The following is a 26,382-nucleotide window of genomic DNA, read 5'->3' on the forward strand; positions in this document are numbered from 1 at the left end:
CACCGGGCGTCCCCCTGGGCCGGGCACTGGCCGCGCACCGGGCGTCCCCCTGGGCCTGGCACTGGCCGCGCACCGGGCGTCCCCCTGGGCCGGGCACTGGCCGCGCACCGGGCATCCCCCTGGGCCTGGCACTGGCCGCGCACCGGGCGTCCCCCTGGGCCGGGCACTGGCCGCGCACCGGGCATCCCCCTGGGCTCGGCACTGGCCGCGCACCGGGCGTTCCTCTGGGCTTGGCACTGGCCGCGCGCCGGGCATCCCCCTGGGCTCGGCACTGGCCGCGCACCGGGCGTTCCTCTGGGCTTGGCACTGGCCGCGCGCCGGGCATCCCCCTGGGCTCGGCACTGGCCGCGCACCGGGCGTTCCTCTGGGCTTGGCACTGGCCGCGCGCCGGGCATCCCCCTGGGCTCGGCACTGGCCGCGCACCGGGCGTCCCTCTGGGCTTGGCACTGGCCGCGCGCCGGGCATCCCCCTGGGCTCGGCACTGGCCGCGCACCGGGCGTTCCTCTGGGCTTGGCACTGGCCGCGCACCGGGCGTCCCTCTGGGCTTGGCACTGGCCGCGCGCCGGGCGTCCCTCTGGGCTTGGCACTGGCCGCGCACCGGGCGTCCCTCTGGGCTTGGCACTGGCCGCGCACCGGGCATCCCCCTGGGCTCGGCACTGGCCGCGCACCGGGCATCCCCCTGGGCTCGGCGCTGGCCGCGCGCCGGGCATCCCCCTGGGCTGGGCACTGGCTGCGCGCCGGGCATCCCCCTGGGCCTGGCACTGGCTGCGCGCCGGGCGTCCCTCTGGGCTTGGCACTGGCCGCGCACCGGGCATCCCCCTGGGCTCGGCACTGGCTGCGCGCCGGGCGTCCCTCTGGGCTTGGCACTGGCCGCGCACCGGGCATCCCCCTGGGCTCGGCACTGGCCGCGCACCGGGCATCCCCCTGGGCTCGGCACTGGCCGCGCACCGGGCATCCCTCTGGGCTTGGCACTGGCCGCGCACCGGGCATCCCCCTGGGCTCGGCACTGGCCGCGCAGACTCGTAGGGCTGGAAGGGACCTGCCATAAGACAGGACACTGCAGGGCTACACGCACCTGTGAGCTCACCCAGCCTGGTAGTTCTAGTCTAGTGTTCTTCCCACTCTGTTCTCCCCTGTACACGGAAGGAAACGGGAGCTGGGGCAGGCACAGAGAGAGGGAGAGGGAGAGGAAACAGACAACAAATTCCACTTCAAAGCAATGAGAGATTAACACATTTGGAACCACACACAGTACAATGTCCATAACAATTGTTTGCATGTTTCCAAAAGCCTCTCGCTGAAAATATTGTAGTAGAAACAATTTGGTCAGTTCTGCTATGAATAGCGATGTGACTCACACACACCTCTCCTCCCCCACCCCATTTATAAACAGCAAGTCTTTGTCGACATGCAAAAGTTGCACCATTTTGGCTACAGTAGTGAAAACAGTACAGGCTACCTACCTGGTGTGATGCAGTTATAAGAATGCTTCTAGTACTACCTGCCCAGCTCTGATCAAGCACTTTTCATCGGAAGTTCACCCGGTGCTTTACAAAGGAGAGCACTATCATCATCCCCATTTTACAGAAGGGGGAACTGAGGCACAAGAAGACAGTGTCTTGCTCAAGGTCACCCAATGGTAAAGCTGGGAACAGAACCCAAGTCTCTCACGGCCTCATTTAATTCTTAGTCCACTACACCACACTGTAAGGGGAGGTAGCGCCACTGAGCTCTGGTACCTTTATACAATAAAAAGAGTCCACATGCGTACTGATAACAAAATCACCAGTGTCCCTGGTGCAGCTTGACTGCGAGCTCCTGTTAGCAAAGCCAGGCCCTGAGAGTGAAAGCCGGACTACAGGGGGAGGTGCCATCTCAGGTCCCTCCTGGCAGCCAGCTCAGGGTGGAGCTCACCTGGGTTTACTGTGACTTGCCCTCCTCGGCCATGTCTAGACTGCACTGCTTTCTCAGGGTACCGTAGATCCAAGGAATGTGTCCACTTTTTGAAATTTTTTTTGAAAAATTGGAGAGGCTCTTTCGCCATCCCTGGAAACCTCGCTCCACGAGGAATAAGGGATGTGTAGAAAGCGCATTTCTTTTGACATTTGGTACCGTGTAGATGCGCCAAATTTCAAAAGAGCCTCTTTAGAAAGTAAATTGGAAAAAGAGATGCAATTTGCATACTGCATTTTGTGTTCCTTTTTCCGATTTAACATTGCAGTGTAGACCTATCCTTAGCCGGCGCTGCCTTTTCATGGCAGGTGGGGCTTCAGGGGCAGGGTGGAAATGCTGCCTGCTCTCATGGGAAGGAGCCGTGCCTCGTTTCAGGGCTGGCACCCCCTGATTTCTAAGGTGAGAGAGTGCCAGAGTCTGGTTGATCCAGGGTGGAGCAGTAATCTGTTGACTCAGGCACCTTTGTGTGTGTGCAGAATTCCCCTGGGTGGCCTGTCCCCCCATTGGGGTGGATGGAGAGGACAGTGCAGCTGTAGGGAGTGGCTCCAGAGCTGAGCACGGCCCCTGCTGTGACTGTGACCCAGCTGCTTGGTGCTGATTCAGGTGTGGTGTCCAAGAACATTCCCTGTAGCTCCCTGGTGCACGGCTGCTGCTCATCCCAGCCCCGATGACTGCAGGGAGCCAGGCCCTGGCAATGCCCACAGCCTCCGGAGGGAGTGACCAAAGGCCCGGCCTGGCAGGAAAACGTGGTCCAATCCAATCCACTTTGGACATGCTGAGCAGGAAAAGAGCCAAAGGGAAGGAGAAGGACGTGTGTAGCTCTTGGTAGCTGGGGTCCGACGAGCTTGTGTGTAGCCGAGCGTCTCCCTGGCACGACGGGGAAGGCGGCACCCAGAGGGGCCCCTAGCTCTGGCAGGACCAGGAGCGTGGTGTCACCAGCCCCCACAATGTCTTCTGTAGAGAATCCCCAGAAATCCAGTTAGTGATGGAGCTGGACCCTGGTGCCCTGGGGGTGTCAGACTTGGGCAGGCGGAAGGGAGCAACTGAGTGACTGGGCCAGAAGGAAAGACCTGGGCATGGCCTGGCAGGATGGACCAACCACGCTTGCTAAAGTGACAGGCCCAGAAGGGCCATGGCCAGAGGGTGAGAGCGACAGGCTGGGTCCCCGGGGCCTAGAGAAGGAGGCTGCCAGTGACCCCCTGATGAGCATCTGGGGCAGCAGTTGGGTGAGATCTGGCCCCTGTGAGCAAGACCAGCCTCTGGCCCTGGGGCCCTCACCTGCTGGAGTGGGCAGTGGATCTGGGCGTACCACTCCTGGCAGTACAGGCACACCTGGATGCCCAGGCCCATGAAGAGGCAGGTCCACATGATGATGTTCCAGATCGGGCTCTTCCGCTTGTCGTTCAGCAGGAAGTTGAAGGTCACTAAGGGGAGAGCCAAGGGGAGGCTGGGCAGCGACTGCTCCATCTCACACTCCTTGTGCCTCCTGTCCCCACCCCGCCGGGGTCCCCCATCTCTGCCCACTCCCCATAGCCATCCACTGCCTCTTTCCACACAAGGCAAATCCCTTTCAGGCCACCCCATGAACAGCCTGGGAGCAAATCTTTGGGAACTGGGGCCTCCTCCCTCACTCAAGCAAACTCCTGTCAATCCCCTACAGCTCCAGCCACCCCCGGATGGTCACATCCCCCCTTCACAGGCACCCAGACGCTGTGGAGACGGGCGCAAAACCCCGAGGAAAAAACTCTGGTGGCTTGGTTTAGTCCTCGGGAGATCCCCACTCTTGGTCTAAAATAGTCTCATTCATTTCTACTGAGCGATCCCTGCTGGGAATCGGGCTGAGACCCAGCCTGTCCTCTCCTAGCTGTGACCGCCAGCGGCTGGATGGGGGATGGAGAAGCTGCTCGCGTCTGCCCCTTTCCCCTCGATGGCGCTCACCTCCGCAGATGGCAAAGAGGGTGAACATGACGGGGTAGAAGAAGCCGAAGCAGAGGGTGATGACGTATTCGTGGACGACGGCAGAAGTGATGAAGACGGACAGCATGGCTGCGACACGGGACTTCCCGCCAAAGAGCTGGCAAGCAGGACAAAGCCACTGACGCACCGAGCAGGGTCCCAGACCCCAGCTCCCCCAGGTCAGGAGCCCATCCCTGCCCCTCCTCTAGTCGGGGAGACCATTGCTCAGACGATGGCTTATTAACCTGCCTGGAACGTGTCTAGAGACACGGCACCCTTCCCCCAGCGCCGCACCATGGATCCCTCCCCTGCCAGGGGCCACCCCACAGGATGGAGACTGACCCTCCCGCTGCATCTGCCTCCCCAGCTTGCACCTCAGGACCATCTGTGGCTGCTCGCCCCCTACGCGGCCTGCGCCGGGACGCAGAGGAACGAGGATTCCGTCCGAGTCCCGGCACCAGCCTGTGTCAGCAGCAGTTCCCGTTTCACGGAGTCCGAGGGCAACACCTGGGCTAGCAAGCGCCCCCCTCCGTCAGGGCTGCTGGCCTGGGCCAGGCGCGGGACTGTGGGCGTCTGAGAACCCCTCGGTGGCCACAGACACAGCCACTAGCCAGAGGAACGTGCAGGAGCAGGAGATGCAGCTGCCTCTCATGCTGGCCTGATCAATCAAGCCACAAAGCCCCACCCCTCCACCCCCATCTGGTGATGGCGGCAGCACCCAACTGGTGCCAGGCCACGTACCCAGAACAGGTCCTGGTAGATGTAGTAGTAGAGCCAGTCGTGAACCACCACGTTCCACGTCCGGTAGTAGGTGGCGAAGGAGGTGGAGTTCCACCAGTCCTGGGCACGCGGACAACGGGACGAGAGAGACGGGAGTAAGCCAGGGCCGAGTGTGCCCCAGCACCCAGCTGCCTGCCCACCCAGCGCAGCCCCTGAGGAGCCAGCTGGCCCTGGAGCTCGGGTGTCCCCCACCTCCTGCCCCTGGTGGGGCCGCCTGCTCAGAGGGCTGCCACCCATCCCCCCACAGGTGAGCCCAGACGGGCGTGGGCACTGCCAGCCAGCTCAGGCGCCCCCAGTCAGAGCCAGGGGAGCTGAGGCCTGTGGGCTTCCATGGGTCCCAAACCAGGGTGGGGGGCAGGGCTGGTACCCTCCTCGCTCACCTTGTAGAAGGCCCGGTCGGCAAAGCGCAGCATCTCGGCGAAGGCATTCAGCCAGCAGTGCAGGAAGGCGAAGAAGAACAGCAGCAGCAGGAAGGTCCCTGCAGTGGCGAGCAGGGAGAGGCAGGCAGGCCCGGGGCTGGGGCTGGCCAGCCTGGTCTCTGCTCTCCACCCCGGCTCAGTCTGTCACCCCGGGGCCCACTTCCCCCCTGCAGCAAAGGCCAGTCCCCATCACCGCAGCCTCGCCAGCCCCTGCCCCAGGCCCGAGAGGGCACTAGCTGTGCCTGCCAGTTAGTTAAAGCAGTGACCTCCCCCCGCTCCCTATGGCCCCACTCCAGCCCCCAGCTCCTCCCCACACCCAGCCGCACGAGGGCCCTCCCAGCTGCGCACGGCTGCCCCCATCTCCCCCAGGGTGGGGCGCGGAGGGGCCCTGCCATGTACCTGGCAGGGTGGCATTGAAGACGGACAGAACCAGGGCCTTGGTGCTGAAGGGCTGCTTGCTCATGTTGGTGAAGACGGGGATGCAGAGGCGCTCCAGGATGAAGTAGATGTAGAACAGGCAGCCCAGGAACTGCCGGGAGGACCCCGTCAGAGAGCTGCTCGGCTTGGGCCGGGGGCACACGCCTCTCCCAAAATGGCTGCCATGGGGGTATCTGAGCTAAAAGGCCACTGAGGCATGGGGAGCTCACACCTCCCCAGTGAGGCCCTCAGGTTTTGGCCCACTCCAGCCGCTTCTCCTCCAGCTCCCCCATTTCCTTAGGCAGGAAATTCGAATATTGACAGGGCACGCCAGGTTAGCCCCTCGAGGACTGAAATGCCTTCGCCTGCCCAAGCGACTGGGCTGCACGCCAGGGTAGCGGGGCCAAATGCAGGGCCTGTGTTAGATGGGGCAGACTAGAAGGCCAAGGGCCCTTCTGGCCTGAGATGCCCTGTGTGGTGGCGTGGCGGGTACCCCCCGACCCAGACTCCGCCAGCCAGTAGAAGGGGGGTTTATTGCTTCTGCGTGGCCCAGCACAACCCGGGTTCTATGTGAGCATCGGAGTGAGGGGGCAGGCAGCCTCCGACCCCTTGGGGCAGGGTCCACAGGCCCCCAAGCCCCCAGTACTCAGCTCAGTCTCTTCTCTTCATGTTTCCCAGCCAAGACTCTGACTCCCCAGCTCCCAGCCCTGCCCCCCAGCCAGGTGTTCGTCTCCTCCTCGCTTCCTTTGTCTCTCCCCTGGGAAGAGCCTTGTTACCTGCCCAGGCTGGGACCAGGTGTCTGGGCCAATCTCACGGCACAGCACAGCCAGGTGGGGACACCGGGTTACAGAGCAGCCCCCCCCTCCCCCCGCGTCACACCCTGAAACAATCTCTGAGGAGAGCGGCTGTTCTCACCTTGGCGAAGTTCTGAGCCACGTAGTTCCACCGGACAATGGGGGTCCTGGGAGAAGGGAGTCAGTCGGTGGCTGGAACTTCACTGAACCCCTCACCCTACCCCGTTCCCAGCATGCTCATCATGCCTGTGAGGAGAGGGCTGCCCTCAGGTATGGCTCCCTCTGCCCTCGGCACAGCCCCTCGGGAACCTGGCACCCCTGCTCCCTGCTCCAAGGGGCACAGCAGGCTCACCTGGGGTAGCTCTCCCTGTAGATCAGCGTTGGGCAGAACAGAAAATACAAGTACGTTGAAAACGCAGGTGGCTTCACCAGCCCTGGAAGGAGGAAGCAAGACGTGTGTGGCTAGGCTGCACCTGAAGGAAATGTTGGGGAAAGGCAGGAGGCACAGGCTGGCCCTGGGCCCTGGCAGGGAGGGGCACGGTCTGGCTTTGGGTACCAGCAGAGATGGGCCCTGCGATCTGAACGCACCATCTGGCAGCTTGGCATGGAGGATGCCGGGCCCGGTCTCCCGCAGGAATGAATGGCTTTTCATCAGGAACCGGATCTGGAAAGGAGGGAAGAGGGAGCTCTGCCATCAGTAGCTCATGCTCCTGACCCAGCTTGTACCCCAGAGAGCTCCAGTGGGTCTGGGGAGTCCCCGGCTTCCTGGGGATGGCGATACATGGACACTGGACCAAGAATGCAGCTTGCTCCCCCTGCAGCTCCAACATTCTCCCTTGTACCTTCTGCCCACATGCCACGCAGCCCTCGCCCAGCTGAAGCTGGGGCCCGTCGGGAAGGCAGGACGACTCGCTTTGTGGGGCGGTGTGCGAAGCCACATGCTCGCAGAGACTCCAGGCCCAAAGAAACAGCTGGTTGGAGACTGAGCCAGCAGGAGCCCGGGACAGCTGGCCAGCGGCTGCAGAACACAGGGGCCTCCCACCTCTACCTGCGCCAGGTCCAGCCTCCCCTGTGGCCCACCCCACGAAACTCACCTGCTCCAGGATGACAATGAATCTGGATGCGGGTGGGAGCTGGTGCTGAATCACCATGTAGACAGGGTAGAAGCCAAGCACAGCGGCATGGCAGGCCAGCAGCGCCCCCCAGAGGATGGCAGTGAAGAGGTGAGGGAAGCGCACAGTGCGGTAGAAGCCAGCCCACAGCTGCAAGGCCTTGTAGGGGACCAGCAGAGTGTGCAGGAACATGACCAGCCAGGCGAACAGCGCCGTGGGGAGACGCCCAAAGGCAAAGATGAAGAGGTCAAAGTTCAGGACTAAGCTGCAGGGGGAGAGGAGGATGACGGTGGACTCAGAGCTGACTCGTGGACCCTCCATGCTTCATGGGCCATATGGGCCCTCGTGGCCCTATGGCATTCCACTGGGAGTGTTCATGGCCCTATGGAGACTCGTGGCCCTATGGCATTCCACTAGGGGTGTTCATGGCCCTATGGAGACTCGTGGCCCTATGGCATTCCACTAGGGGTGTTCATGGCCCTATGGCATTCCGCTGGGAGTGTTCATGGCCCTATGGAGATGCGTGGCCCTATGGCATTCCACTGCGGGTGTTCATGGCCCTATGGAGACTCGTGGCCCTATGGCATTCCACTAGGGGTGTTCATGGCCCTATGGCATTCTGCTGGGAGTGTTCATGGCCCGATGGAGATGCGTGGCCCTATGGCATTCCACTGCGGGTGTTCATGGCCCTATGGCATTCCACTGCGGGTGTTCATGGCCCTATGGCATTCCGCTGGGAGTGTTCATGGCCTTATGGAGATGCGTGGCCCTATGGCATTCTGCTGGGAGTGTTCATGGCCCTATGGAGATGCGTGGCCCTATGGCATTCCGCTGGGAGTGTTCATGGCCCTATGGAGATGCATGGCCCTATGGCAGTCCACTGGGAGTGTTCATGGCCCTATGGAGATGCGTGGCCCTATGGCATTCCGCTGGGGGTGTTCATGGCCCTATGGCATTCCGCTGGGGGTGTTCATGGCCCTATGGCATTCCGCTGGGAGTGTTCATGGCCTTATGGAGATGCGTGGCCCTATGGCATTCCACTGGGAGTGTTCATGGCCCTATGGAGATGCGTGGCCCTATGGCATTCCACTGGGAGTGTTCATGGCCCTATGGAGATGCATGGCCCTATGGCATTCCGCTGGGAGTGTTCATGGCCCTATGGAGATGCGTGGCCCTATGGCATTCCACTGGGAGTGTTCATGGCCCTATGGAGATGCGTGGCCCTATGGCATTCCACTGGGAGTGTTCATGGCCCTATGGAGATGCGTGGCCCTATGGCATTCTGCTGGGAGTGTTCATGGCCCTATGGAGATGCGTGGCCCTATGGCATTCCACTGGGAGTGTTCATGGCCCTATGGAGATGCATGGCCCTATGGCATTCTGCTGGGAGTGTTCATGGCCCTATGGAGATGCGTGGCCCTATGGCATTCCACTAGGGGTGTTCATGGCCCTATGGAGATGCGTGGCCCTATGGCAGTCCACTGGGAGTGTTCATGGCCCTATGGAGATGCGTGGCCCTATGGCATTCCACTGGGAGTGTTCATGGCCCTATGGAGATGCATGGCCCTATGGCATTCCGCTGGGAGTGTTCATGGCCCTATGGAGATGCGTGGCCCTATGGCATTCCACTGGGAGTGTTCATGGCCCTATGGAGATGCGTGGCCCTATGGCATTCCACTGGGAGTGTTCATGGCCCTATGGAGATGCGTGGCCCTATGGCATTCTGCTGGGAGTGTTCATGGCCCTATGGAGATGCGTGGCCCTATGGCATTCCACTGGGAGTGTTCATGGCCCTATGGAGATGCGTGGCCCTATGGCATTCCACTGGGAGTGTTCATGGCCCTATGGAGATGCATGGCCCTATGGCATTCTGCTGGGAGTGTTCATGGCCCTATGGAGATGCGTGGCCCTATGGCATTCCACTGGGAGTGTTCATGGCCCTATGGAGATGCATGGCCCTATGGCATTCCGCTGGGAGTGTTCATGGCCCTATGGAGATGCGTGGCCCTATGGCATTCCACTGGGAGTGTTCATGGCCCTATGGAGATGCGTGGCCCTATGGCATTCCACTGGGAGTGTTCATGGCCCTATGGAGATGCGTGGCCCTATGGCATTCCACTGGGAGTGTTCATGGCCCTATGGAGATGCGTGGCCCTATGGCATTCTGCTGGGAGTGTTCATGGCCCTATGGAGATGCGTGGCCCTATGGCATTCCACTGGGAGTGTTCATGGCCCTATGGAGATGCATGGCCCTATGGCATTCCACTGGGAGTGTTCATGGCCCTATGGAGATGCATGGCCCTATGGCATTCTGCTGGGAGTGTTCATGGCCCTATGGAGATGCGTGGCCCTATGGCATTCCACTAGGGGTGTTCATGGCCCTATGGAGATGCGTGGCCCTATGGCAGTCCACTGGGAGTGTTCATGGCCCTATGGAGATGCGTGGCCCTATGGCATTCCACTGGGAGTGTTCATGGCCCTATGGAGATGCGTGGCCCTATGGCATTCCGCTGGGAGTGTTCATGGCCCTATGGAGATGCGTGGCCCTATGGCAGTCCACTGGGAGTGTTCATGGCCCTATGGAGATGCATGGCCCTATGGCAGTCCACTGGGAGTGTTCATGGCCCTATGGAGATGCGTGGCCCTATGGCATTCCACTAGGGGTGTTCATGGCCCTATGGAGATGCGTGGCCCTATGGCAGTCCACTGGGAGTGTTCATGGCCCTATGGAGATGCGTGGCCCTATGGCATTCCACTGGGAGTGTTCATGGCCCTATGGAGATGCGTGGCCCTATGGCATTCCGCTGGGAGTGTTCATGGCCCTATGGAGATGCGTGGCCCTATGGCAGTCCACTGGGAGTGTTCATGGCCCTATGGAGATGCATGGCCCTATGGCAGTCCACTGGGAGTGTTCATGGCCCTATGGAGATGCGTGGCCCTATGGCATTCCGCTGGGAGTGTTCATGGCCCTATGGAGATGCGTGGCCCTATGGCAGTCCACTGGGAGTGTTCATGGCCCTATGGAGATGCGTGGCCCTATGGCATTCCGCTGGGAGTGTTCATGGCCCTATGGAGATGCATGGCCCTATGGCATTCCGCTGGGGGTGTTCATGGCCCTATGGAGATGCGTGGCCCTATGGCATTCCGCTGGGGGTGTTCATGGCTCCACGAACCTTCACTAGAGATCTTTGTGTTCCTCTGTCCCTCTACTATTCACGGTCACTGACCTATGGCCAAAGCTATGGGCTTTCACAATCCATTGGGCACAGAGAAGTCTGCCCACGGCTCTCTCCCAGTGCTGCCTTGGGAAGCCCTCAGGCCAAGTATTCTCATTGTGCAGGGGATGGAGCCCAACTTACGTTCTTGTGGTTAACCCCCCCCCCCACACACACACACACCCTGCCCTTCTGCCCTCATTGTGGGATGGGCAGGGAGGAAGGGGTGATCCTAGAGGTGTCTCCTTCTTGTAAGTGCAAGCTGGACTGTGGGGCCCTGCGCATCTCCAAATCCCTCTCTAGAGCTTTGGGAGCAAAGGGTACCCCTGCCCCGCCCCCAGTCATACAAGGCCCTGATTGGTCAGGGCAGCGATCCCCCTCCAAAAACCTCCATTTACACAAAGCTGTGATTGGTCGAGGAAGGAATTCCCAACCCCCCCCCCCTCCCGGCCCAAAAGGCTGTGATTGGTTGGGGCAAGAGTCTTCCTGCCACCTCGCCCAATGGAACACTATGCTCTGATTGGTCAGGGCAGTGTCATCCTGGCCACACCCCCAGGTGCCTCAGGCTGTGATTGGTTGGGGCAGGGATCGCCTGCCGTACCTCCCTTGGTCGATGAAGTCCACGGCAATGGTGCTGAGGATGAAGATGCAGAGCACAGCAATAAACATGTGGTAGATGGTTCGGAAGTGCTCCACCTCCAGCAGCTCACTGGAAAAGAGCCAGGCTGGGCGGTCAGGGACTGCCCCACCCTCCACGCCTTCCTGCACTCAAGGCCCTTTCATGGCGGGGGGGGAGGGGGCTTCCAACTTCCATAGCAAAGCTGCTGGCAGACCATCATTCCCATTTCCCTCCAGGGGAAACTGAGGCACAGCGTGGCAAAGACTTGTCTGAGATCATGACACAGCCCTCATTTCCTCCAGACTCCTCCCCCCAACTCTAACCGCCAGCTGGGGATTCTCAGACTTCATTACCTCACAATAACAATTACTGCAGGATCGCGGGGGGGGGGGGGGGGGGGGACTGCCTGAGACCCACTGCCCCAGGAAGGGGGGACCAAACCCAAACCCCAAGAGCTTATCCCCAGGCTTTGGCTCCAGCAAGGCTAATGCCAGCCCTGGTGCCCCCATTACAATAGGGCCCTGATCCAGGCTGAGAACTGCTGCACTAGACACGCCCCCTTGGAGAGCTTGGACGAGAACCCAGGGCTCCGGACTCCCAGCCCCAGCGGCCTGGTCACTAGACTCATTCCCCTGCCAGCTGCTCCACTGAGCGCCCAGGGGAGCTCCTGACTGCGATGGTGCCAGTGTCCAGGGCTCTGGATGGAAGTCTGGGGCTGGATTACAGTGGGGGCATCAGGGGCTGCAGCCCCAGGCCCTGGGCTAAGCCTGGGGCTGGGATGGAGCCACTAAAGCACCTTTGCGCTGCCTGGCAAGGGAACCATTCCCTCTCCCTCCCCAGGGGGTGGTGCAAGGGACCACCTCTCCCCGGCCCACCAAATGGGAGCTGCACCTGGTAAGTGACCCAGTCGCCTGCCCCCTCCTTCTCTCCCTTCCAGACCCCTGCCCCTGCCTCCAGCCCGCTTCCGCACCCCCCTCCCGGACTCCCCACTCCCACCCCAGCCCTCTGCTGCACCCTCCCTCCCAGACCCAGACCCCCACCCCAGCCCTCTGCTGCACCCTCCCTCCCAGACCCAGACCCCCACCCCAGCCCTCTGCTGCACCCTCCCTCCCAGACCCAGACCCCCACCCCAGCCCTCTGCTGCACCCTCCCTCCCAGACCCAGACCCCCACCCCAGCCCTCTGCTGCACCCTCCCTCCCAGACCCAGACCCCCACCCCAGCCCTCTGCTGCACCCTCCTTCCCAGACCCAGACCCCCACCCCAGCCCTCTGCTGCACCCTCCTTCCCAGACCCAGACCCCCACCCCAGCCCTCTGCTGCACCCTCCCTCCCAGACCCCCACCCCAGCCCTCTGCTGCACCCTCCCTTTCAGACCCCATGCCCCCCACCCCAGCCCTCTGCTGCACCCTCCCTCCCAGACCCAGACCCCCACCCCAGCCCTCTGCTGCACCCTCCCTTCCAGACCCCATGCCCCCCACCCCCAGCTGCTCCCCAGCAATCCCCTCCTGCACATTGAACCCCTCATTTTTGGCCTACCCATGAGCCTAGGGGGTCCCACAGAATTGACTTGCTCCAGGCCCCCAGAAGTGTTTATCCAGCCCTGCATCTCAGCTGCATGTGCGGCCCCCTGTGCCAGGCTGGCACACATGGGCATCTTGGTGCAGTCCCTATCCACAGAGGCAGGGCCAAGTTGGGCCATACTCACTCGAGCAGAGACTGCCGGTCGACAAACACCTTCCGCTTCTTCAGCAGGGAGCCTCTCTCCCTACAGGGATCGAGTGGGGACTGGCATTAGACCTGGGTGAGCAACCCACACCCCCAAATTGGGGCTGCTTTCCTAGTGCACCTTTCACCCCAGGGCACTAGCCATCAGTGTCCCTGTGCAGCCACTCAGGAGAGATTCCAATGCCACCCACAGCTAGGTTTGTGTTTCTACTGGTGGTGCACATCTGCGCTTGCCTTGAGAAATTTATTCCACACATGGATGGAAAAAATCCATACATAGATGGCAAAGATTAGAGGGAACATTGTTGACCACCCCTTTCTAATCTGGTGCATACTCACCCCTGCTGACTACTGGATGGACCAGAAAAGCTCAGCTGTGTGTCACAAGCCTTGCACTGCTGATGGCTAATGGGGACTCTCCTGCAGGTCAAGCTGCAGGGGGCTGATTTTCTGGAGCAACAGGTTTCATGTCTGAGCACTAGCACTGAGCAGTAACCACAGACTGGGGAAGCAGTTCCACAGCTCTCTCCCCACACCCACTGCACTTCTAGGGAAGAGAGCAGCTGCCCACCATCCCCAAAATGGGTGGGCTGAAGATGTCTCTCGGGGGACGTAACTTAGAGCACTGGTTAACAGAGCAGTAGATGCTAGCAGTCCTGCTGCAATCACAGGCTGCACCCCAACAGGTGCACAAGCTTACTGAAGGGGAAACTGAGGCACGGAGGGGCCAGTGACTTGCCACCCATGATGCAGCAGGAATGAGACTAGCACCATTGTCCTGAGTCCCAGCCCAGCACCCTCATTACCAGGCCAGTCTATGGGTGACTCCACCTACCCAACGGGTGGAATCTGGGCCGCAGGTGGGAGGCACCCCAGCTTCTAAAACTGCCTTGTCAGTGCCCCAGCCCCTGCCACACCCCAGACACCCCAACTGGGTTAGGTGGGAGAATCCCAGGTTGGTTGGAGTCCAGGAAGGGGCTCCTTGAATCAGGGGGCTCCCCAGGGGGAGGGGCCACAGAGCTGGGGGGGTGTCATTTTGGGGGGTGGATCCCCCACCTGCTGCTCTCACCTGTCCTCTCTCTCCAGCCGGCCCTTTCTGGGGGGCTGAGGGTAGGACCGGGCAGCCTCCTGCACAGCCTTGTCCAGCAGGTCTGCGAGCTGCACCTGCATGTGCTCCAGCAGCCCCGACTTCACCTCCTGCCCGGAAAGAGGAGGGGGACACGAGGTGGGTGACTGGAGTATCCCAGCATGCACCTGGGAAGCACTTCTCCCCCCCCCCCCGACTGATTTCTCTCACCCTCATCCCAGCTGCCTCCCAGCAGCCCCCCTCAGGTCTGCCACGTGGTACCAGGGCCTGGGTGGGAGTGGGCTGGGACAGCGTCCCTGGAGGCGGCCTGCTCTGGTACCATCGGCATCCTCCCCTGGCCCCAGTCCCCCTCCACCGGCCCAGAGACGAGCTGCCTGAAGGGAAAGGCCCTCCTATGGGACCCTCCCTATTGCTCCTACCCTGGAAACCACCCCCTGCCCTCCTGCCCCGCACAACCCCCCCCTCCTGCCCTGGCAACCATCCCCCCCTGCTCTCCTGCCCTGGCAACCATCCCCCCCCCGCCCTCCTGCCCTGGCAACCATCCCCCCCTGCTCTCCTGCCCTGGCAACCATCCCCCCCCCGCTCTCCTGCCCTGGCAACCATCCCCCCCCGCTCTCCTGCCCTGGCAACCATCCCCCCGCTCTCCTGCCCTGGCAACCATCCCCCCCCCCCCGCCCTCCTGCCCTGGCAGCCACCCCCCCCCCTCCTGCCCTGGCAACCATCCCCCCCCCCCTCCTGCCCTGGCAACCATCCCCCCCCCGCTCTCCTGCCCTGCACAACCCCCTCTCCCCAGACGCAGGCGGAGTCCTGCCTTACCTCCATGTGGCTCCTCCATTGCATGAGGCTGGTGACACTGTCCAGTTGCTGGGTGTTCCCTGGGGTGGGAAGCAGGCGGTCGCATGTGAGTGACACGTCACCCGCTGGGTGGTGCCCCATGCACGGGGGTGATGTACAGCCAGGCTCCCGACAGAGCCAGTGGTGCCTGGGGGCACCTGTCCATGCCCACTCCTCCTCCCTACCCCCTTCCCCCACCCCCTCCCTTTCCTCCTCCGCCCGATCCCCTCCCCCACTCCTCCTTTCTATCCCCTTCCCCCCTCTGCCCCCTTCCCCCCCTTTCCTCCTCCTCCCGATCCCCTTCCCCCACCCCCTCCCTTTCCTCCTCCGCCCGATCCCCTCCCCCACTCCTCCTCCCTATCCCCTTCCCCCCTCTGCCCCCTTCCCCCCCTTTCCTCCTCCTCCCGATCCCCTTCCCCCACCCCCTCCCTTTCCTCCTCCGCCCGATCCCCTCCCCCACTCCTCCTTTCTATCCCCTCCCCCCACTCCTCCTCCCTATCCCCTTCCCCCCTCTACCCCCTTCCCCCACCCCCTCCCTTTCCTCCTCCGCCCGATCCCCTCCCCCACTCCTCCTTTCTATCCCCTCCCCCACTCCTCCTCTCTATCCCCTTCCCCCACCCCCTCCCTTTCCTCCTCCGCCCGATCCCCTCCCCCACTCCTCCTTTCTATCCCCTCCCCCCACTCCTCCTCCCTATCCCCTTCCCCCCTCTACCCCCTTCCCCCACCCCCTCCCTTTCCTCCTCCGCCCGATCCCCTCCCCCACTCCTCCTTTCTATCCCCTCCCCCCACTCCTCCTCCCTATCCCCTTCCCCCCTCTATCCCCTTCCCCCACCCCCTCCCTTTCCTCCTCCGCCCGATCCCCTCCCCCACTCCTCCTTTCTATCCCCTCCCCCCACTCCTCCTCCCTATCCCCTTCCCCCCTCTATCCCCTTCCCCCACCCCCTCCCTTTCCTCCTCCGCCCTATCCCCTCCCCCACTCCTCCTCTCTATCCCCTCTATCCCTCTCCTTCCTAGCCCCCTCCCTCACTCCTTCCTATCTCCCCCACTCCTGCTCCTCACCATTCAGCCCAGGAGCCTCCTCCTCTTCCTCCTGCCCTTGGCCCTCTCTCCTCCTCTGCCTGGCTCCTCCAGGGGCCTTCTGGCCTTGCTCCATGCTGGCCCGGGAGGGAATGGGACTGGGCCAGAGCTCCCATCCTCTTCCTCCCATGGGGCGGCCTCCCTCCCGGCTGAGCCCTGCCTGCACAGCTGTTTGGCAAGGGGGCTAAAGTCCTTGGAGGAGCTGTTGGGAGCCTTGGACCCTCCTTCCAGGGCTGATAAGATAAAGCCCCTATCTGGGCAGATAGCAGGGCCTATGGCTCCAACCTCTGCCCCCCCCCCCCCCCACACTTTGGGCACAGGACAGGGGAGCCGCAGCACAGGAGGAGCAGGCATGGGACTGGTACCTTTGCATCCCTACAGCCAGCACAGAGACGCTAAGGACCCCCCTTATTGTGGGTTGTTCCCTATCCCAGCATGCTTCCTGCTGGGTTCCCAGCGTCCTCCCCGAGGCTGTGTGGATCACCAGGAGGGAAGGAGCAGGCTGTGCTCCTGGGTAGCCGGCCCCCTGTGATCTCCCCTCTCCACTCCCTGCCTACACTCTGCTCTCCCTCCATGGGGGATGGGACAGGATCGTCACTGGGCATAGGGGCTCCCAGGAGGAAGAGGGTGTCACGGCTGCCTGGCAAGGGGCTCGTGACCAGTCAAACATCTTCCTGGCCAGCTCTTGGCTGCACAGGGGAGTTCCCTGCTGGTAGTCGGCCCGTCTGGCAGCCTTGGACTTCCTAGAAGGGCAAAGGTCTCCCGGATGCGAAGGGAACGTTGAGTCAAGTGGCCAGCTCTTCTCGGGGTGCCCAAGGCTCCACCTCTGCAGGGCTGAGTGTGTAGGCCCTGCAGCAACAGGGCTGCGGCTCTCTGGAGGAAGCTACATTCCCCCCCTTGCAAAAGGATTTGAACCCAATTTAGTGCCGATGCCAGACCCCAGTGGGCAGCCTCAAAGACAGAGGCCTCCAGCCAATTCTGGAGAAGGGTCCGACCGGGAAACTCTTCCCCTCCCCGGCTGTCCCTGAAGGGGCCCCCAGTGGGGACCGAAGATCTCGTCAGGGTTGGTTTCCCCTAAGCACATCCCATCACAGCCAGGCCTTGCTCCCGTGGAAGCAGGACTCCTCAGCTGGCTTTGATCTCCCTTGAGCCTCTGCCTCCTCTCGCCCAGAGGGGACCCACGGTGCACCATGGGAGATGCTGTCCAGCCCAGGAGATAAAAGAGACTTTTTTTTTGCATCCTCAGGCTCAAATGATGGCTCTGATTCTCTCCCACCTGGCCTCAGCTGCTCTGGGCAGATCTCAGCCACATTGTAAATAGGGATGTTAAATATCGGTTAATTGAATAGTCGATTAACCTCGTGAGTTAACCTTGGTTACCCGGCTAGTCTGTAGTCCCTGGGGTGGGGCTGGCAGCCAGTGCTCTCTGGCCCCACTCCCAAGGAGCCCCCTGCCACTTCGCAGAGGCAGCAATGCGGGTTGCCAGACGGGAGCGAGTCCACCAGGGGAGCCAATTTAAAAAGCGGCTCCCCTTGTGGACAAGTTGCCTGTGGCTCTGTGATACAAAGGCAGCAGCGCAGGCTGGTAGCAGCCCCAGTCTGGAGAGCAGGGGCTGAGCTGGACCCAGTGCAAGCCAGGCCTGAGCCAGGCTGCTGGCCAGCCTGCTAACACAATTACTGGCAAGGGGTAGGGGGAAATGTGTGTGATCTATTAGGCATTAACCTATGAGCTTTTGCTTATTGGTTAGTTGGTTCATCGACTGCACTGTGACATCCCTACTTGTAAGTGGCATCGTTAAACCAGGGTCTCCAACCTTTCTAACCATACGATCCCTTTTTTCAGTTTAAGTGCAATGGAAGATCTACCCCAAGGCCAAATACCCTTGTCCTGCTTCCTTCCCACCCCTTCTCTGAGGCCTCACCCTGCTCACTTCCTCCCCGAGCCTCATTCAGTTTCACCAGGCTGGGGTAGGGGATTGGGGTGCAGGCTCTGGTCTTGGGCCAAAGGGTTCAGAGTGTGGGAGGGGCTCCAGGCTTAGCCCAGGGTGGTGGATTGGGGTCCAGGAGGGGTGTCACGGTGCAAGCTCTGGGAAGGAGTTTGGGTGCAGAGGGACTCACCTCTGGGGCAGGAGGTTGGGGGCAGGAGGGGGTTCAGGGCTGGGACAGGGGTTCAGGAAGCAGGCTCTGGCAGGGCACCACTTAGCTGAGATGGCTTCCGGGTGCTGGAGCAGTGGGGTTAAGGCAGCTCACTCCAGCCCTGGCCCTGCACCACTGATGAAAGCAGATGGCATGTGCAGCAATGGCTCCATGGTGCCATGTGCTGCCCCTCATCCACTGGCCATGGTTCCCCATTACTGATCAATGGGAGCTGCAGGAGCGGTGTCTGCAGGCAGGGACCGCATGTGGAGCCCCCCTGCTCTGCCTTTCCAGGAGCAGCAGGGACGTGGCAGCCTCCAGGAGCAGCAGTTAGCACAGGGAGAATTCATGCAGCCACGCCAGGTTTGGCATTTGAGAACTCACTGCTCAAAGAATGAAACGGAAGTGTAAGAGAAATGCAGATGCTGAAACGCACCGAGCAGTCAGCCCCCAGATAGCCCTCTGCAAGCAGCCAGAGACGCACCCTCCCCGTGGACGTGCTGGCCAGACGGACAGACAGTGTGTGGGCGACAGAGATCTGCACTGCCGAGCTCCCTCCACCCCCGTCTCTGTGTGTGGAGATCAGGTACAGAAGTGGGGGCAGGGCAGACCTGTCCCCCTCCCCTCCACACCCTGCACAGCAAGCAGAACGCTCCTGGGGGACAGCTTCAAGGACCAGGGCAGGAGCATCATGACAGTGGGGGGAGGGGCAACCAAGTGCCAGCGCTCAATAGCTTCCTGGCCAGACCAGTCAGGATCCCGTCAGAGGCTCCAAGATCTACCAGTAGATCCCGATCCGCTGGCTGGTGACCACTGCGTTACCCAGAGGCTGCTGATGGACTCCAGGAAGCAGTCAGAGCCCCGGATGCGCCTTCCTCCCGTGGGATGAAGCGTGGCCAAAGTAAAGTAAGTAGCAGCAACTCCTCAGTACCAGCCTGGCCAAAGGGATGGTGGAGCGTCATGCCACGTGACCCTCAGAGACGCCCTGTCCCAAAGACAGGGAGTCAGCATGGACCTAGGCCAGTCTGTGGTACAGCATGCTGGCATTCCCGTAGCCAATGCCGCGATGCCAGCAAGAGGCCCTGACGCTCTCTGCCATCCGTCAAGGGGATCTAAGAGGTCCCGCTGGCTGTACCCTGGCCTAGCCGCAGATGCTGGGATGGGCCCATTGCCCCAGCTCAACAAGCCCTAAGGCGGGGTCTGGAGGCACGGGGGACATCTGGGGGCATGGAGGGTGCAGCAGAAAGATGGCGAACACCAGGCCTCCAAAAACCAGACTCGGCTTTATTGGAAATAAAAATATCCCAGAAGCATCCAGCGCTCGTCAGAGGGAGCAGGGAGTTAAAGGTGCCGCAGCGCAGTGACAGCAAAGTACAGCTGTGGGGTGGGGGAAGCCAACAACCTTGCCCCTCCTCCCCACTACAGCTACTAGTGCCCCAGCTCCCCACCACCAGCACCTAGCTGGCCGCAGGACTCTCCCCTCCAGGCTGGGGAGAGCCGGCAGCTGTTTTCCTTGGGTGGGGGGGGGGGGTAGTGGTGGAAGGGAACGGCTCAGGGGAAAGTGATGGAAGGAAAGTTGCTTGGCCCTTAGCCAACCCCCTTTTCCCTTCTCCCCTCCCCTTCCCTCTGCCCCTCTCCCAGCTTAACTGGTGCCCAACTGCAGCTCCGGGTGTGTGGACAGGTGGGGGTGCAGCTCCCAAGATTGGGGGTGCAGGAGTGAGCTCTTGCTGGCAGTTTCCAGCCTGTCCCCCAAAGCACCCCCAGGACCCAACATTAGTAGCACTCTTCCACCACCAGCTGCGTTCGTCCCCCACCCAGAGAAGCAGCTCACCTCCCCCAGTCCAACGGGGCACCCCACATTGGAGGAAATGAACTGGGGATTGGAAGCACCAGGGGATGCTGCAGCCCCCCAATAGCTTATTGAAAAACATCTTCACTAGCAGGCCCTAAAGCAGAGTCCCGGGGCCAGTGGCACACGCAGGGCTAGTCCCTGCTGCCTGAGCCCAGCCAGTCCAAAGGCGAGGGGCGCAGCGCTGAGGGGGCGCAGGAAAGGCAGCTACTGCGCAGTCCTCACTCGTGCCTCGCGCCACCTCAGCGCCCCGCCCGCACCGCCGCCCGTCTTGCCTCAGGCACCAAATGAGCTAGTTACGACTCTGAGTCCTGGCGTGTGGATGGGGCAGGCGGGGGAGGACACGGCCCCGGAGGGAGAGGCAGATCCGGGGCAGGGCAGCACCTCCCCACCACCTTCAGATCTGCTCCTCCCCATAGTCACGGTGCCATGTAATAAATTAAAGGCAAAAGCGTCTACGCCCTCGGGCTCTTCTTCCAGCAGCGTCTTTCAGGTGGAGCCCTCCAGCCCGCTCCTGCCCCCTCCCTCAGTCACTCCCGTTGGGCAGGCAGTGGGGGTTGCCCTCCAGCCCCCCTGAGCCAGCCAGCGGGTGACCCATCTTATCCACACACCAGCACTGGCCTCGCCGCTGTCCTTTGGATGCCCGGCACTGGAAGAGGAAAACAGGACAAAGGGGGTATGTGAGAGGACACACTCACGGGCTGATTGACAGCTTGCAGGGCATTTCCCATCCCTCCCCTGCTCCTGGACCCTGAAATTAAACCTGAGATCCCCTCAAAGACTGGGAAGATGTTTCTAGCTCCCAGGACTGCAGAGAAGAGCCAGAGATGGTACCTCGCAGCTTTGCCTCTAGCATCTCTCCGATGAGGAAACTGAGGCACAGGACAGGGCACCAACTTGCACAAGGTCCCAAGCAGTGCTGGGACTAGAACCTGAGTGTCTTGAGGCCCAGGCCCATACTGCACCCACAGGGCTGGGGTGTCCCCTGAAAGGAGGTGAACCCAGATGAGCAAAAGGACCTGTCTCAGGAGTGGGAGGGAGGTGCTTACATTCCCAGGCGGTATGGAGGTGGTAGTGCTGGGCCAGCCGGCCCCAGGCATAGGGCAGAGAGCGGGAGAAGACCCACACACTATCTGTAAGGGCAGCCCATGGGACATAGGTCTGACCAGGCTAGTGGCTGACGCCCCATTGGGCTGATGACCAGCCACTCCAACACTGTCTTGGCAGCTGTTCGCTGGCACCCCACCAACGCCCTGCACTTGGAGGCTCACTGCTCGGACCCCATCCAGACAGCGCAGCCCCTGGCCCGGCCCTCCCTGACCCCTACCTGTTTTTTCCTGTAGAAGCCTTTGGTGTCGCAGTTGGGGATGAAGATGTCCTCACCGCTCCGGTACAGCGGGGCCTTGAGCTCCAGCATGACGGTGGCCAGGTGCATGCGGCACGGAGCCTGCCAGGGGACCGGAGAGATTAGAAACCTCATGGGGGGACTCACTGGGTTCCCACAAACTTTCACAGCTGCCTCTTCTCCCGCCCCATTGCCCTGCCCCAGCCAGTCTAAGCATTGGGCTCTGCCCTCCCCTTTGCCTGCAGGGCCAACCAGCATGCCAGGGAGCTCCTGTCCCTGCAGCAGGAGTCCCCCAGCGCAGTGCCAGACTGGGGGTATGTCTACACTACCACCCTAGTTGGAACTAGTGTAGACATACCCTGGGGAACCATTTTTGGGCTACAGAACCAGTCCCAGGTGCGCTCAGAAGGGAGCACTGCAGGGCAGCAGCTGCCAACTACTCTGGTGCCAGCAGGAGGCACTGCAGCAGGGGGTGTAGCCACAGCCCACCCCACCCCCATCTCTGCTTTGCCTTTGCCCAGCTCTGCCAAAGTCTAGGGGTGGGCACGGGATTTGTCCTGTTCATCCCTTCCAGTGCTCCAGCCACGAGCCTGGTTGGGGGCTTGTCCTGCTCCTCCCTGGAGAGCATCATTGGTGCAAGGGGCTTGTGAGCCCCGAACCCTGCTCCCTGGCAGGAGAGTTCCTGGCAGGAGCGCTGGGCAGGCGCAATGGGACATGCCCCCACATCCCAACTCTGCTCCTCAGCAGAAGCACCGGGTGGGCACAGTGCTCCAGGGATTCCTTCCCATCCCATCCCACCCTCTCCAAGGCTGGTTGGTGGGAGGTGGCCCAATCTCTCCTGCTCCCCACCACCTCTCATCATTGCCCACGCATCTGGGCCCACCCAAGTGTCCCTTCTGGCCAGGTCACTGTGCAGCAGGATGCTGGCAGGGCCACCCAGGGGTTTCCTCTGCTGGCACTGGGTGCCAGGGCAGGAGATGCCCATGTCAGACTTCTGCAGGCATGTGCTTACCCTGGCCATGCCCTCGCCCCCACTCCCGCCCGCAACGCACCGTCTCCAGGTCCGGCTTGCCATTGCTGTTCAGTGAGATCTGGTGCAGCCGATCCTTGCTACCATTTGCCTCCGTCAGTGGCCCATGATGCTGGCGGGATAGAGGCTCCAGGGTGGGTTGGCTCAGCCTGCGACTCTCCTTCCAGCTCTCCCCTGGAGAGGAAAGGGAGACAAAGCCTGGGGTTCAGGCCTCAGTCTTCCATGCCCCCTCTTCCTGCTCTCTGACCTAGCCTGGGTAGCACAGGGGCCCCCGGCTGGTGCAGAGATCAGGCCCTTTGAGCTGCACAGCCTGGCCATTTGCTGCATCCTCACGTATTGGTACCCATGGCAGACACAGCCCTTCCTCCTTCCCCCTTCCAGGAGCTGTGGGGGGGGAGGGGGGAGGCAGGGGGAGGGCATAGGCCATTGCTTTCAGGAGCTACCACCAACTCCGAGTGTCATAGTGTCCTTGGACACTCAGGACCCAACATGTCTGGGCACCTGCGGCCCCTGTACTCTGCAGCTGGGTGGGCCATGGCCTTATGGGGCCCGGTGCCCAGAGTCCCGCAGCAGTTCCCAGGGTGGCATGCTGGGTACTAGGGGTCTGAAAACCCAGGAGGGGGAATCTTGCCTCTAAAATTGCTCTTTGCCAAGTGTCCCAGCAAATTTGTTCTCCCAGGGCCCAGGACAAACTGTCCTGTCCTGCACTTCCAAGCTCAGACACAGGGGGGAGCCAGAGCTCCTTGGATGGTGAGCAGGCCAGAGGGTTGGGTGACCTACAGATGGGCCTGGACACCCCTCTCCCCCATATCTAGCCACCTCCCACACAAAGATGGGCTCCCTCAGCACAGCAGCTGCTACAGAGTGAGTGGCACATGCCAGGAAGCAACGTGGGTGTCAGAAATAGGGGATGTTCTCCCCCCACTAGCCCCCTTGCATCTGCTACAGCCTCCTGGCTGCCTTTGCCCAAGGTGGAATTGCACAAGGCATCTCTGCCCTGGTGGGAAAAACCATCGCTTCATGTGGGGTAGAGCAAACAGCTGGATTCTGCCACTGCCCATGGCTGGGTCCCACTCCTCTCACCTTCCTCTTAAACATTTGTACCAGGGGTCTCTGACTAGGGCTCCCAGGTGCTAAGACTTGGTCACGGTAAGGTAGGCTCAAGACTTAGGCTTTTCCCCAAGTGTGAGGGTTGGGGGAGAGGGATTTTACTGGATCTCTTATTATGGAAGAGACTGGCATAAAACTGAGGTAGTTGCATTTAGAGCTCAAATCCAATAGCACAGACTCCAGCACCATCCATGAAAGGTGGCAGAGAAGTTGAAGTGCTTCTGATTACCCCGTCGGGAAGGGATGCTCCCCTGTGCTCATGCTGTTGCTCAGAAAGGTGGCTCTGATCTGCTCTGGTCTCCCAGCCAGGGCACCCCTGTTCCACCCTGCAGCTATCTCCCACAGCTGGGGTTTGTTACAAAGCAACAGATTCCATCTTCTGAGGATGCTGACTCACCAGCTAGAGCAATATCCTAAGCCCCAGATTAGCTCTGAGTAGCTCCCTGCACCCTGTCTGTTGCCACCTGACACCCCCATGCTGGCTCCTCTCTCTCTGGCCAAGGACAGGGGCTCGCCCCTGGTGCAAGAGAGCCAGGCTTTGAACCAGCCCCATTGGGACAGCTCAGTTCAGCCCCCATCTCCTGTACAGCAGTAATCCCTTCCCGTCTTCCTGCTGCCTGTGCCTCTTGGAGACCAACCCATGCTGGCAAATCTGAGTCCCTGCCAGCTGGGACCTTTGTCAGGCCCCCCCCCCCCCCTTCTTCACTGCACCCCCAGGCTTGGCTCAAGGCAGCAGCCTCCTTGGGAATGACGGGCAGGTAGCTAGATGGGGAGCTCTGTGGGGCAGGGGCCATGTGTCTGTTTGTACAGTACCTAGCACAGTGGGCGCCTGTCCTGTCTCACAGCTCGGGGCTGGGCCTGTGCCCCTTTCCAAGACAAGTGGTGGAGCCAGTGTCCTCGGTGTGTCTGGGGGGGGGGGGGGAATCGGGCTGGAGAAGGGCACCTGGTGCTTTGCCTGCAGAGGGCAAAGGAATGGGCTGGACGTGACCTTGGTGGGAGCATCCAGGGGCTATTGGCACCTCTCAATGGCTGGGGCAGGCCTGCCTGCCTATTGCCCCAGCAGTGGGAAGATTCCCCTGCCCCGATTCCCAGGGCGTGCCCAGGCCTCTGTCCTGCCAGGCACCCCCCAGCGGGCATCAAGCCAGCCCAGACAAGGGGCCCGACCCACTTCGAGCCTCCCCCATCAAGCCCCCTTTCCAAAGGGCCAGGGAGCCTGCCAGCTTCCCCACTGTCCGCCCGCCCCCCCAGGGGCCCCGCAGGGCCAGCTCAGCAGAAGGACCCATCCTCCCCCCAGCCCTTTCAGCCAAATCCCCCCGCACTCACCTGCCGGGGGCTCGGGGTCCGAGTGGCTGCGGCTGCCCTTCCTGCCCCCCACGGCCCGGCACACGCCCTTGCCGTGCAACAGGGCGTGCAAGGGGGCCCGCTCGCCGGCTCGCGGGATGCAGCGCAGGCCCCGCGCGCAGCTGGGCGTGTAGACCCCGCACGCTTCCCCCAGCGCCCGGGCGCAGCCTTTCTCCCCGCAAGCGTCCCACGGAGCCTTGGCGCTGTCGGGGGGAGCCGCCGCCTCCCTCTCGGGGGCCTGGCAGCCGGCCCAGGGGGCGCAGGCCGGGGGCGCCCCCTCCTCGCAGCTGGGGCACTGGCCCAGGGAGCCCCAGGACCCCGGAGCCAGCAGCAGCGCAGCCAGCAGCCAGCGGCCGGGGAGCATCGTGGCCGGCTGGGCAGGGAGGAGCCGGACCGTGCTGCGCCCCGGCGGCTCTGGGCTCCCGCCCCACGGCCTCCGCTTTAAATACCCTGCCCAGCCCACAACCTGCCGCCAGCGCTGGCCCCCAGAGCCAGGTGCCTGCAGCCTGGCATCCCCGGGGGGGGGGGGGGGCTGAGCGGTGCCCGGCTCCCCTTCTCCCCTTGCCCCGTCTACTCCCCCCTCTGCCAGGCCCCCCGGACACGCCCCCCGGCCGCTCCCACCCGCCCCCGCGGTTCGTTTCCAAATCCAATTGCCCCCTTTCTCGGACATTCCTGGGATTCTGGGGCCGGCGGAAGGGGGGTGGCCCGGAGCCCCCCGGAGCGGCAGAGCCTGGGAGAGGAAATGATTTAGGCCAGACGAATTGGAAAAGAAATAGACTCTCCCCACCGACACACGGCCCGAGGGCCCGCCGGCCTGCCTCGCCCCCGCCCAAGGGATCACCCCTTCCAACCCTACTCCCCTCCCGAGAGGCAGCTTCCTCCTACCGCCCCATTCCCAGGAGGGAGAGCCCACCTTCAGCTCCCCCTATTCCCAAGGGGGCCAGCTCCCAACTCCCCCCCATTCCCAGGAGGGAGAGCCCACCTTCAGCTCCCCCTATTCCCAAGGGGTCAGCTCCCATCTCCCCCATTCCCAGGAGGGAGAGCCCACCTTCAGCTCCCCCTATTCCCAAGGGGTCAGCTCCCATCTCCCCCATTCCCAGGAGGGAGAGCCCACCTTCAGCTCCCCCTATTCCCAAGGGGGCCAGCTCCCAACTCCCCCCCATTCCCAGGAGGGAGAGCCCACCTTCAGCTCCCCCTATTCCCAAGGGGTCAGCTCCCATCTCCCCCATTCCCAGGAGGGAGAGCCCACCTTCAGCTCCCCCTATTCCCAAGGGGGCCAGCTCCCAACTCCCCCCCATTCCCAGGAGGGAGAGCCCACCTTCAGCTCCCCCTATTCCCAAGGGGTCAGCTCCCATCTCCCCCATTCCCAGGAGGGAGAGCCCACCTTCAGCTCCCCCTATTCCCAAGGGGCCAGCTCCCATCTCCCCCATTCCCAGGAGGGAGAGCCCACCTTCAGCTCCCCCTATTCCCCAGGGGGCCAGCTCCCAGCTCCCCCCCATTCCCAGGAGGGAGAGCCCACCTTCAGCTCCCCCTATTCCCAAGGGGCCAGCTCCCATCCCCCCATTCCCAGGAGGGAGAGCCCAC

General features: G+C 62.1%; 2 protein-coding genes across 3 annotated transcripts; both read right to left on the reverse strand.

Moving 5' to 3' along the window:
• Nucleotides 1–1,007: 1,007 nt before the first annotated feature.
• On the reverse strand, nt 1,008–20,618 carry SOAT2 (sterol O-acyltransferase 2). 2 transcript variants are annotated; one of them, XM_075915916.2, is made up of 15 exons: nt 20,584–20,618; nt 14,894–14,952; nt 14,060–14,187; nt 12,971–13,030; nt 11,248–11,355; nt 7,414–7,696; nt 6,908–6,983; nt 6,672–6,753; nt 6,441–6,486; nt 5,508–5,637; nt 5,070–5,167; nt 4,651–4,749; nt 3,892–4,027; nt 3,232–3,377; nt 1,008–2,907 (listed from the first exon to the last, which is right to left on the reverse strand). In XM_075915916.2, the coding sequence occupies exons 2-15, from the start codon at nt 14,915–14,917 to the stop codon at nt 2,857–2,859; spliced, it is 1,467 nt and encodes a 488-aa protein (XP_075772031.2). In that variant the 5' UTR covers nt 14,918–14,952; nt 20,584–20,618; the 3' UTR covers nt 1,008–2,856. The 2 variants fall into 2 exon arrangements, with proteins under 2 accessions (XP_075772031.2, XP_089630802.1); XM_089774676.1 differs by lacking the exon at nt 20,584–20,618 and adding an exon at nt 15,971–16,257.
• IGFBP6 (insulin like growth factor binding protein 6) lies at nt 19,387–25,366 on the reverse strand. Its single transcript, XM_089774677.1, has 4 exons — nt 24,781–25,366; nt 22,370–22,521; nt 21,300–21,419; nt 19,387–20,621 (listed from the first exon to the last, which is right to left on the reverse strand). The coding sequence occupies exons 1-4, from the start codon at nt 25,160–25,162 to the stop codon at nt 20,499–20,501; spliced, it is 777 nt and encodes a 258-aa protein (XP_089630803.1). The 5' UTR covers nt 25,163–25,366; the 3' UTR covers nt 19,387–20,498.
• Nucleotides 25,367–26,382: the final 1,016 nt, after the last annotated feature.

This window comes from Pelodiscus sinensis, chromosome 31 (assembly GCF_052426305.1).
Source record: "Pelodiscus sinensis isolate ZL-2025 chromosome 31, ASM5242630v1, whole genome shotgun sequence".
In the NCBI taxonomy this organism is placed as follows: Eukaryota; Metazoa; Chordata; order Testudines; family Trionychidae; genus Pelodiscus; species Pelodiscus sinensis.